General features: G+C 45.8%; 1 protein-coding gene across 1 annotated transcript in view; it reads left to right on the forward strand.

Annotated features, from left to right (window-relative positions):
• GALNT17 (polypeptide N-acetylgalactosaminyltransferase 17) overlaps window positions 1-12742 on the forward strand; it is a gene marked incomplete at both ends in the record, with an annotated part of 446557 nt that overhangs the window by 218401 nt on the left and 215414 nt on the right. Inside the window, one exon of the mRNA XM_082857505.1 lies at window positions 5324-5490. Coding sequence (XP_082713631.1) covers window positions 5324-5490 — 167 coding nt within the window. The remainder of the gene's footprint in view (window positions 1-5323; window positions 5491-12742) is intronic.

The raw sequence follows: 12742 nt of genomic DNA on the forward strand, positions 1-12742 counted from the left end.
GAAGTGGTTCACAAGCAGCGGAACCTTGGCAATGTCCTGGCGTGGCTGAGAGCAGACATGGCCTCCCTTTGCTTGGGGTCTTCAGTTAAAAGACTTTGATAACTCCTCGGAGACCAGCACTCAATTGGCCCCTTGCCCAGATTCGTAGCCAGAACACTAGGAGATTTGCCCACATTCCCACCAGCCTTATCAGCCCCTGGGGATGATGAAGCTGGCTTCTGCTCACCTGTCCCACTTGAAGGGACCTCTCCTGGTCTGCACTGTGTTCCCAGCAACCCTTGGGTATGGTGCAGCTGGACACGGAGGACCGCCACCTCGTTGGGGCTTTTAAGGCAGAGAAAAGGAAGCTGAGGCTCAGAGAGACCAAACCAGTTAGCCAAGTCCCCCTAGCTAGGAAGGGGCTGGGCTGGAAATTGTGTAGACACTTGTCTCTTGTAGCTACCACACCCTGCCTTGGGCACGCAGGGGCGTTTGCAAGAGTCTAAAAGTCAGATGGTGATGTTCACGTCCAGGCACCCCTGCAGCATTTCAGACTTGCTGTGTGACTTAGGACAAGTGACTTCACCTCTCTGTGCCCCAGTTTCCTCAGCTGTGAAATGAGGATGAAAATACTGCCTACCTTATAGGATCGTTGTTCATTCTAAATAAGATAGTACAGCACAGGGAAGCTTCCAGCAGTTTTTGGCACCTGTACTATGAAGCGTTGGTTATTATCATCAACATTATTATCTGTGATCTTCTGGGTCTCCTAGAGGTTGCATCTAAATATTTTTACAATGATGGGGATCTTTTGGGGTCCTCTTTTTTTTTTTTTTTTGGTGGTATGCGGCCCTCTCACTGTTGTGGCCTCTCCCGTTGCGGAGCACAGGCTCTGGACGCGCAGGCCGCTCTGCGGCATGTGGGATCTTCCCGGACCAGGGCACAAACCCGTGTCCCCTGCATCGGCAGGCGGACTCTCAACCACTGCGCCACCAGGGAAGCCCTGGGGTCCTCTTTTTGTTTCCAGGTTGGCAGACTGGGTCACAAGTGTGTTTTGATACCTCTTACCTGTATCACATTGGGGTCATAGAACTTGTTTCCCTCAGAGGTGTTCGTGGGCAGGGCTCTGCTTCTGAGAGGGCGTGGGCGTCTCCTTGGGCTTTGATTTCTTCCCTGCTGGAGACCTTGACCCTTGATCGTGGCACTTGACTCCCTACTGCGTTCCCAGAGGCGGCCCAGTCTCCCAAACTCTTCTTACTCAGCATCAGTGAAGGAAGAGCACGGGCACTTTTGGTGCTAAGTGAAGTCAATGCCAGTGACTCTGGGGTGATCAGGATGAGGGAGGGGGGACAGTGGTTACCCTTAGGCAGTTCCGGAGTTCAAGAAGGCCTCCCGGACAGATAGACAGATGAACAGTGGTAAGGTGTCTAAGAGACGTCACATGGTTGGTTATTGGTTTCTGCCGTCTTTTCTCTGCGAGGACAGCTTCACAGAATCTGGTCCCTTATTAGCCCTTTGAGGAGAGGAACCTGGTCTTGAATTTCTTTGTAGCTCCCCTCCTGGCCTGGAGCTTTGATTGGAATTGATCTAGACCTTAAGATAGCTTTCCCACCAACCATTTTCTTTCAGACAAAAGATTGTTTATTTCTTTCCTTTCTTTTATAAATTTATTTATTTATGACTGCGTTGGGTCTTCATTGCTGCGCGTGGGCTTTCTCTAATTGCGGTGCGCGGGCTTCTCACTGTGGTACGTTCTTTTGTTGCGGAGCACGGACTCTAGGCGCACAGGCTTCAGTAGTTGTGGCTCGCGGGCTCTACAGCGCAGGCTCAGTAGTTGTGGCGCACGGGCTTAGTTGCTTTGTGGCATGTGGGATCTTCCCGGACCAGGGCTCGAATCCGTGTCGCCTGCATTGGCGGGTGGATTATTAACCACTGCACCACCGGGGAAGTCCCAAGATTGTTTATTTCTTACTGACTAGTTATCGAAAGCAAATGTGTGATTTCTGGGACCCATCTCTGGGTCTGTTTCTAGAGGACACACACAAAGCCCTGTGGATTTTTAGTTATTTTGCATTTTCTGTGGCATGCCGGCCTCTCCCCAGGTATCTTTCAAATCTGGAACCTGTTCTTTTATCCACACGACCTTCCGGGTTTCTCCCATTCACCTGGGTTTTGCAGTCGGGGAGGCAGGAAACGTATCTGATTCTGTATGTTCCATGATATAAAGACAAGGCTGGATGCTGAGCTGAGCTGACGGCTCCCTTCCCAAAATCTGCCTGCCTGTGGGCCATTGCACAGCACCTTGGCACTGAGCACCGTCCACCTGGTCAGCTCTGCAGGAACTCGGAAATGGGGGGGGGATGCTTCTTTCACGTCAGCCCTAGTCTGCAGGGTGTGGGATACTCAGATCTGTGTGATTCGGAAGCGCCATCTGAGCATCGTCAGGCCACAGGGAGGATTGGTCCAGCATCAACTCCAGGGGCAGGAGCCGTACCTGTTCTCTTCCTCTGTGCAGTCTCTAGTATTTCTAAGGCCTGTGTGGCCTCCCTGTTTCCTTTCCATCATCCATCCTTAATCTCCCTTCCCGCACTCATCTGCTGCCTTGGGCATTGGGTGTCTGATCGGAAGTAATGTATGTTTCGGTCTATGTCTCCTCTTTACAGCAGGTGCTTACGGCCTCAGTTTTCTATCTGTCCGGCATACTGTGGCCACTCCTGCATATCAGGCCATAAGCCAGGCTTAGAGATTTTTTTAAGGTAGAGTCTGCCTCTGTAGAGCAACAAAACCATGTTGATTTTCATAATGACCGTATTCCTGTTGTCTGCCTATTGGGAAACCCTGAGATGTTGGGCACAGGAAAGGTGAGTCGCTGTGAGCTGGGCGAGGTTGGAGCCCGGAGCCCTTTTGGGGAGCAGAGTCCTGGCTGGGTCCTGCAGGGTCTGGGTTGAATGAAAACTCTGGAAGCCTGGCCCATGGTAATGGGAAATCTACAAAAGGGATCAGAGGAGGCAGGAGGGAGGATGGAGGGGCTGGGCAGGCAGGCTGGTCTTTCCATCGGTTGGTACATTGCATTTTCTCAGGGCTCTCAAAGGCTGGTCTCACCTGATCCTTATGAGGACCTTAGCCAGGCACCTAGAACTAAATACAGTGAGGATTATTTTGACAGTTTTAGAGATGAAAGAAACATGAGCACTGTGCCCAGGGTGACAGGTTCAATGTGTGGCAGAGAGCTTCTTGCTTCTGAGATTCCCCCACGATTTACTGAATGGCCGCCTTGACCGTGAAGGGGCAGGACCGGGGGCCCACGAGTCCCATCTCAGCAGAGGGAATTGCCTTCTCTGGCCAAGAGGCTTAACCCACCACTCAGCCTTAACGGCAGCCTGACCCCATTGCCTGTAGCTGGAGAAGACGGTGCTGGTACGATGCAGTTTGGCCTTTTGTCTTCTTAATTTCAAGGGCCAGAATCTGTTTAAAAACAAAAGGCCCTGAGACTTCCCTGGTGGTCCAGTGGTTAAGACTCCCCGCTTCCAATGCAGGGGGCACGGGTTCGACCCCTGGTCAGGGAACTAAGATCCCAAATGCCGAGTGGTGCAGCCAGAAAAGAAAGAAAGAAAGAAAGAAACCAGACCCAGGAGTGCATGTCAGAGTAGGTACGTGTGTACGGGCGGGGTGCTCGCGTGTATGTTGAGGAGCAGCTGCTAGCCTGCCAGGCTCAGGATGGCTGCCGGCCCTGTCAGGGAGGCTCCGAGGGACCTTCCGGGATGCGCCCTCCTCCCCCGGCTCACCACGCAGTAAATGAGATGATCCCCGCCAACTGCCCGTGAGCCCATCAATAACCATTCTAATCTCCTCGGCAGCCCCCAGAAGTGAATTTACAGCATCGAGGTAAAAATGAGGCTGCGTGATCAATGGATCCCTGGATGGTCTCCTCTAGGAGACACAAATGTATATTGTAACAAAACTTTATTTTCTTCTGAAAATTGCCTACATGATTAATATGGCCCAACACAGCCCAAGCTGTTCAGCATAACAAAACAGCTGTATTTCTTGCTGTCTCTTCAGTGCTGCTTCCCTTTCACTCCATTCCCTTTGTTTTGCTCTGGAACGCATTGTGCCGTATGCTGTACAGTCTCACACAGAGAGGCGGGGGATGCATTGAAATGCACTAGCTCTGTATTCCATTCTGCTCTGTTTGCACTTGGTATTTCTGATGCGGCTCAGACTATGCATAAAACCACATTCCCCAGGCCAGAGTGCTGGTGCTTCCATCACTGAGTGATGCAGAGCCGGTTCCCTGGGTACCAGTCATCTCTTACATCACTGGGCGCCCCCAGGGAGGCCCAAGCCCTACGCCCCTGAGTCCAGCCTGGCTGAAAAACATTCTTCTCTTTCACCCTGTCTTCAGGTATGGGGGAGTTGCTGGATATTAGAAGGGAGGACCTCTTAGGCAGGTGGTCACATTTCCAGGCCCCAGGGAGATTCTAGGAACGCTTGCAAGAAGAGTTAGGGTGTGTCAGGCAGCACAGTCCTAGCAGGTAGAGGCCCCTCTTCCTTGATGATGATACATTTCATGTGTGTTTCATGTCTTTTCCCAGAGTGTAAGCTCCATGAGAGCAAAGGTCTCCTGTACAGTGCTGGGTACTGGGTAGGTCCGAGAGATGTCTTAGTTTGGGTTCTCTTGGAAGCAGACCCTGAAACAAAGATTTGAGTGCATGCGTTTATATGGGCAGTGAAAAGGGCACCACTAAGGGGAAGTAGGACTGAGAAGGGAAGGTGTCCCCCTAAGAGGGTGTCATGCAGCTTGCCACCATGGGTGATGGAGCTTAATCCCACCGGGGAGACTCTGGGAGCCAGTGTAAACCCCACCCCTCAGAGTCAACCACCTCAAGGGCTGAGGGAGCTGGGGTATTTATACATCATCTCCCAGCTGCCTCTGGATGAGAAGTGATGGGGGTGAGGCAGTTGCCCAGAAGGCAGCAAAGGGGGCTCCGAGGAAGGAAATGCGGGAGCCTGGAGTGGGAAGTCGGGAAGGTGTGCACTGAAGTGAGACCAGGGGGTGCGTGTGGGCGTGGCAGCCTGGGCGACAGGCGATGTGTGCCCAAGACTGATGCCCCTCATTCCTGTGGGGTGGTACATTTGGGAGAAGTGGAGCTGGATTTCTTAACTGTCTCCTCCTTAGGTTTTATTCTCAGATATTAGCCCAGAGAAGCCAAGAGGGAACCAACGATTCTCACCTTGGGAGGACGTGTACCAGGATTGGGCTGACGGCCTTACCGTGTGCAGCCACAGTGCCTGTGCTTTGCTCCTTCCTCTGACTCTGCTGTCCCCTGCTGTCTTCCCCCAGGTGTAAGGAGCTGAAGTTCTCCGAGGAGCTGCCCCAGATATCCATCATATTTATCTTCGTGAACGAGGCCCTGTCGGTGATCCTGCGGTCAGTTCACAGCGCGGTCAACCACACACCGACCCACCTGCTGAAGGAAATCATCCTGGTGGATGACAACAGTGATGAAGGTATGGGGCCGCCAACCTGCATGCAGTTGTTGGAGAAGACAGTGCAAGCACACGGTGTGAGCGGGGGGCAGGGTCACTTTCATTCCATCCTGAGCCCAAGTGACTTTGTCTCCTGTCCCTGGGGCATAGCTGGAGAATGGGGGCCTGTTTTGGGGGAAGAAATCCAGGTAAACGCTAGTTAATTAGTCCTTGAGTCCTCTAGGGCTCTGAAGAATAAACTACTGTTATGTGTCTGGACTCATTTCCCCTCTTCTTATTACCGATAGCAGATGACATTGAAGAGCTGAATTCCTCCACGATCCCCACCCCCCATCCCATCTCCTTGGTCCTTTCGCCAGAGGCAGAAGAAAAAGGGAAATTCTATCTTGTGATGGGAACTGTTGATCATACATCAGAATTCGCCTCTGGGCCACTGTGCCCAAAGTGACTGTCGGTAGAAATGCACAGGGTTTGCAGGTCTTTAGGAGTTCAGTTCTACTAGGAATGATGGCTCCATTAAAAAATATAACAAATACTTTTTGTATTTGTTATATGACAATATCAAAACTCCTTTGAAGTCCTTGGAGACGGAGGCCTCGTGTGAAAGTGGTGGTAGGGGGGTTGCTTTGGCCAATTGTACCTTTGTGTTGGATCCCAGCCTAAAAAATTCACTGCAGGGAGAAACGCGCACAAGCCGATGACATCAAAGAAAGGCAGCCAGTGTGCGTGCTTAAGGCCAGGGAGGCTTATCTTCAGAGCAGCTGAAAGATTAGGAGCAAGCTGAACCCCTTGCTCTCGGTGTGATCAGTAGAAGATGACCCCGTGCTCCCCAGTCAGGAGAGGGTGAGGAAGAGGCAGGACAGTGTCATGGGTCCTGATGGAAACCGGAATGTCTTCAGCAGCTCCAATGAGCTCACGTTTCATCGGCCCCCGGACCCTTCTGAACCAGCTGATGGTTACCACTGAAGTGTGTGAGTGGGTCTGGACCCAGCATTACACCCATCAGGGCACCGTCATCTCCCGGGCCTCCAAATTTTGAGGTCATTGCTGGATTTTTCACATTCTTATTTTAACACTTACATGGAGAGTCTTCTTGGGAGAAGGAGGTTCTTTCAGTTCCCTGAAGCCGCTAAGTCAGCCGGCCAAGTCATGGCTCACAGTGGCCTTCTCTGCAGCCTCTCTGTGTGCCCCTGCAGACCTCTGGCTTCAGAAGTACTTCCAAACCCTCTGCAGGGAATCCTGACTCCTACTTCCCCCCCTCCGTTTGCTGGCTAAATCCCTCTCGTCCCCCGGGTGTCCCCTATGTGTCACTTCCTGGGAGATTCCTTTGCTGACATCCTAAGACCCTCTCTGTGCTGCCTCAGCTCCCTGTATCCTCCTGTAGCACATAGCACATGAGATCGCTGTGCCTTTCATAGCTGGACTCCCAGTACCGGGCAGGACTTGGTTTCACAGGGCCTGGCTGGTAGCCAGCCCTCTGTGAGTCTCACCCTATTACCGAACACAAGTTCGTGTGCCCGACACACAGTGAGGCCAAACAACCCAACATGTCAGGGTTTGGAGCAGAGAAAGGTTTATTGCAGGGCCATTCAAGGAGACAGGTGGCTCATGCCAAAAAAACCGCCAAACGCCTTGAAGGATTTCAGCAAAGCACTTTAAAAGGCCATGATTACTTGTTGCAAACTTCTTGGTGTCAGAATCCTTTGTTCTTGTTGTCCACGTAGGCCAGGTCAGGATGTTCCTCTAAACCTCCAAGACAAATGTTATTCTGTTCTGCAACTCTTTATCACTACATGAGTGGAAAAGTGTTATACCCTTAAAGGTCAGAGCCTTGAAAATAGGCTATCCTGTATATCAGGCTAAAGACAACATTCTTTTACAAAAGGTGAAGAGCCAGCATGACTAAACACAGGCAGCAGAGCACAAAGGTTAAAGTAAAAGGAACAGATCTAATATGGAGTCAGATTTGTTCTTCCCTGTTACAGCCCAGCCAGGGAGTAAATGATGAAGCTGAATAGGGCTGGGAAAGGGCTAGCAGGGGGCAAGCAATGAAGTGACCAGAGGTGGTGCAGAGAAGAGCTAGCAGACCCAGAGAAGAAAGCAAACAGTAGGTGCTGGACTGAATTGGGGGTGAGGACTCACTACCAGTGGGGCTCCTTTCCCCGAGGAAATCTCAGCAGACCCAGCCCAAGAGGAAGAAATGGAAGAATAGGTCAGTCTCAACCAGAACACAAGCTCTGTGAGAATGGGGGTCTCCAGTAGATGTCTTAGTGTGGGTTCCCCCAGAACAGGCCCTGAAACTAAAATTTGAGTGCATTCGTTTATTTGGGAGGTACAGTGCATCATTAGAGGAGTGGGGAAGTAGGATAAGGAAGGGAAGGCAAAGCCAGCGTAAAACCCACCCCTCAAGAGTTGACCTGCTCAAGGGTGAGGGAGCTGGGGTATTTATATACACCTTAAGCATCAGACGCTTTCACATCAGAACCTCCTGGAACCCTGGCCTGGAGGAAGTTCTGCATCAAGAGGTCTGGGGTGGGTCTGAGAATGTGCATTTCTCACAAGTTCTCCAGTGATGCTGCTGGTGTAGGGACCACACTTTGAGACCCACTGGGTTAAGTACCATTTCAGTGGTTCACACTTCAGGTCTAAATGAAGATGTTTAATGGGTGAGAAAAAGTAGGGAAGAGGTATTTGTTTCAGTCTGATCATAAAGTTAATTCCCATTCATCCTCCCCTGTCCCCCGAGATACCTGGGGAACCCAGAGTGGTCTACATTAATATTGTTTCCCTGTTTTCTTTCCCCAGCTCTAGCCTCTATATTTTTTCCAGGCTAGAAGTACCTTCTCTTTAACTGGGAGAGGAAGTTAACATTTTTTTTCTTTGTGACTAGTATTAACAAATTTTGTATATGTTCTATACACATTTGAAAAGATACCCCTACTCTATAATCATGAAATTGAATTCCTGTCAGACATCAACTTTGTGTGTTTAGCTAGACTATGAGTTTATTTTTTTAAGTCTTTTTGATAATGGTGTTTTAACATCTCCTCCTACAATGACTACTCCTTCCTGTGTTCCTAATAATGTTTGATTTCTGTATCTTGTTGTCAGTTTCTTTGGCAACTGTAGATTTGTATCTAAATGGTTTCACTATTAGCAGTGGTTGTTACCATTATGTAATGCTCCCTTTATCTTAAAAGCATACTTTTTTCCCCCTGCCTTGAATTTAGTTTGTCTAGCATTAATATTGTTATCCCTGCTTACCTTCTGTTTGAATTTGATTAAAACAGTTTTTTCCAGCCTTACCAATTTTTTTTTCTGATCTTAAAAGTAATGCACGCTCTTTGTGGGGACATTTGAATTTATCAAAAAGCACATATAATTGGACAAAAACAAATACTGAAGAGACTAACCAGAAGCAACTGCTCATTTGCCTGTGTTCTCACCCTCTTTTTTTCAATGCATGTTTTACATTAAGATCCTATAGTAAAAACAAGTTAATGTTATTGTTTTTTCTCCTCTGAACTGTGAAGCATAATATCTCCCTTTTTATTAAGAAAAAGTTCTGCAACCATCATTTTAATGAGGGTAGAATGGTCCATTCTCAGGCTAGTCAAGAATGGCTCAGGTGGAAACTGCAGCCCTCCACTTCCATGTTATCACATACATTCAAGGAAAAACAGGCTTTTCAGAGGGCAGACAGCAGAAGCAAGAAGAACTACAATCCTGCAGCCTGTGGAACAAAAATCACATTCACAGAAAGATAGACAAAATGAAAAGGCAGAAGACTATGTACCCAGATGAAGGAACAAGATAAAACCCCAGAAAAACGACTAAATGAGGTGGAGATAGGCAACCTTCCAGAAAAAGAATTCAGAATAATAATAGTGAAGATGATCCAGGACCTTGGGAAATGATTGGAGGCAAAGATCAAGAAGATGCAAGAAATGTTTTACAAAGACCTAGAAGAATTAAAGAACAAACAAATAGAGATGAACAATACAATAACTGAAATGAAAAATACACTAGAAGGAATCAGTTAGCAGAATAACTGAGGCAGATGAATGGATAAGTGACCTGGAAGACAGAATGGTGGAAATCACTGCCACAGAACAGAATAAAGAAAAAAGAATGAAAAGAAATGCAGGCAGCCTAAGAAACCTCTGGGACAACATTAAGCACACCAGCGTTTGCATTATAGGGGTCCCAGAAGAAGAGAGAGGGAAAGGACCCGAGAAAATATTTGAAGAGATTATAGTCGAAAACTTCCCTAACATGGGAGAGGAAATAGCCATCCAAGTCCAGGAAGCGCAGAGAGTCCCAGGCAGGATAAACCCAAGGAGAAACACGCTGAGACACACAGTAAGCAAATTTACAATGATTAAAGACAAAGAAAAATTATTAAAAGCAACAAGGGAAAAATGACAACATGCAAGGGAACTCCCATAAGGTTAACCACTGATTTCTCAGCAGAAACTCTACAAGCCATAAGGGAGTGGCACGATATATTTAAAGTGATGAAAGGGAAGAAACTACAACCAAGATTACTCTACCTGGTAAGGATCTTATTCAGATTAAACAGAGAAATCAAAAGCTTTAAAGACAAGCAAAAGCTAAGAGAATTCAGCACCATCAAACCAGCTCTACAACAAATGCTAAAGGAACTTCTCTAATGGAAACATAAGAGAAGAAAAGCACCTACAAAAACACCCAAAACAATTAAGAAAGTGGTAATAGGAACATACATATTGATAACTACCTTAAATGTGAATGGATTAAATGCTCCAACCAAAAGACACAGGCTTGCTGAATGGACACAAGAACAAGACCCATATATATGCTGTCTACAAGAGACCCACTTCAGACCTAGGGACACATACAGACTGAAAGTGAGGGGATGGAAAAAGATATTCCATGTGAGTGGAAATCAAAAGAAAGCTGGAGTAACAATACTCATATCAGATAAAACAGACTTTAAAATAAAGAATTTACAAGAGACAAGGAAGGACACTACATAATGATCAAGGGATCAATCCAGGAAGTTATAACAATTATAAATATATATGCACCCAACACAGGGGCACCTCAATACATAAGGCAAATGCTAACAGTTATAAAAGAGGAAATTGAAAGTAACACAATAATAGTGGGGGACTTTTAACACCTCACTTACACCAATGGACAGATCATCCAGACAGAAAATTAATAAGGAAACACAAGCTTTAAATGACACAATAGACCAGATAGAGTTAATTGATATTTATAGGACATTCCATCCAAAAACAGCAGATTACACTTTCTTCTCAAGTGCACATGGAACATGCTCCAGGATAGATAACATCTTGGGTCACAAATCAAGCCTCGGTAAATTTAAGAAAATAGAAATCATATCAAGCATCTTTTCCGACCACAACACTGTGAGATTAGAAATCAATTACAGGAAAGAAAACCATAAAAAACACAAACATGTGGAGGCTAAACAATACATTCCTAAATAACCAAGAGATAACTGAGGAAATCAAAGAGGAAATCAAAAAATACCTGGAGACAAATGAAAATGAAAACACAATGATCTAAACCCTATGGGATGCAGCAAAAGCAGTTCTAATAGGGAAGTTTATAGCAATACAAGCCTACCTCAAGAAACAAGAAAAATCTCAAATAAACAATCTAACCTTATACCTAAAGGAACTAGAGAAAGAAGAACAAACAAAACCCAAAGTTAGTAGAAGAAAAGAAATCATAAAGATCAGAGCAGAAATAAATGAAATAGAAACAAAGGAAACAATAGCAAAGATCAATAAAACTAAAAGCTGGTTCTTTGAGAAGATAAACAAAATTGATAAACCATTAGCCAGACTCATCAAAAAGAGGGAGAGGACACAAATTACTAAAATTAGAAAGGAAAAAGGAGAAGTTACAATGGACACCACAGAAATACAAAGCATCATAAGAGACTACTACGAGCAACTGTATGCCAATAAAATGGACAACCTGGAAGAAATGCACAAATTCTTAGAAAGGTATAACCTTGCAAGACTGAACCAGGAAGAAATAGAAAATATGAACCAACCAATCACAAGTAATGAAATAGAAACTGATTAAAAATCTTCCAACAAACAAAAGTGCAGGACCAGATGGCTTCACAGGTGAATTCTATCAAACATTTAGAGAAGAGCTAACACCCATTCTTCTCAAACTCTTCCAAAAAACTGCAGAGGAAGGAACACTCCCAAACTCATTCTACGAGGCCACCATCACCCTGATACCAAAACCAGACAAAGATACTACAAAGAAAGAAAATTACAGACCAATATCACTGATGAATGTAGATGCAGAAATCCTCAACAAACTACTAGCAAACAGAATCCGAGAATACATTAAAAGGATCATACACCATGATCAAGTGGGATTTATCCCAGGGATGCAAGGATTCTTCAATGTATGCAAATCAATCAATGTGATACACCATATTAACAAATTGAAGGAGAAAAAACATATGATCATCTCAATAGATGCAGAAAAAGCTTTTGATGAAACTCAACATCCATTTATAATAAAAACTCTCTAGAAAGGGGGCACAGAGGGAACCTACCTCAACATAATAAAGGCCATATACAACAGACCCACAGCAAACATCATAGTCAATGGTGAAAAACTGAAAGCATTTCCTCTAAGATCAGGAACAAAACACTGTACACTCTCGCCACTATTATTCAACATAGTTTTGGAAGTTTTAGCCATGGCAATCAGAGAAGAAAAAGGAATAAAAAGAATCCAAATTGGAAAAGAAGAAATAAAACTGTAACTGTTTGTAGATGACATGATACTATACATAGAAAATCCTAAAGATGCCACCAGAAATCTAGTAGAGCTAATCAATAAAGTTGCAGGGTACAAAATTAATGCACAGAAATCTCTTGCATTCCTATACACTAACAACAAAAGTTCAGAAAGAGAAATTAAGGAAACAGTCCCATTCACCATTGCAACAAAAAGAATAAAATACCTAGGAATAAACCTACATAAGGAGGTAAAAGACCTGTATGCAGAAAACTATAAGACACTGATGAAAGAAGTCAAAGAAGACACAAACAGATGGAGAGATATACCATGTTCTTGCATTGGAAGAATCAGTATTGTGAAATGACTGTGCTACCCAAAGCAATCTACAGATTCAGTGCAATCCCTATCAAATTACCAATGGCATTTTTTACAGAACTAGACAAAAAAAATCTTAAAATTTGTATCAAGACACAAAAGACCCCAAATA

The sequence above is a fragment of the Leucopleurus acutus genome (assembly GCF_964270905.1).
Source record: "Leucopleurus acutus genome assembly, chromosome: 16".
Classification (NCBI taxonomy): domain Eukaryota; kingdom Metazoa; phylum Chordata; class Mammalia; order Artiodactyla; family Delphinidae; genus Leucopleurus; species Leucopleurus acutus.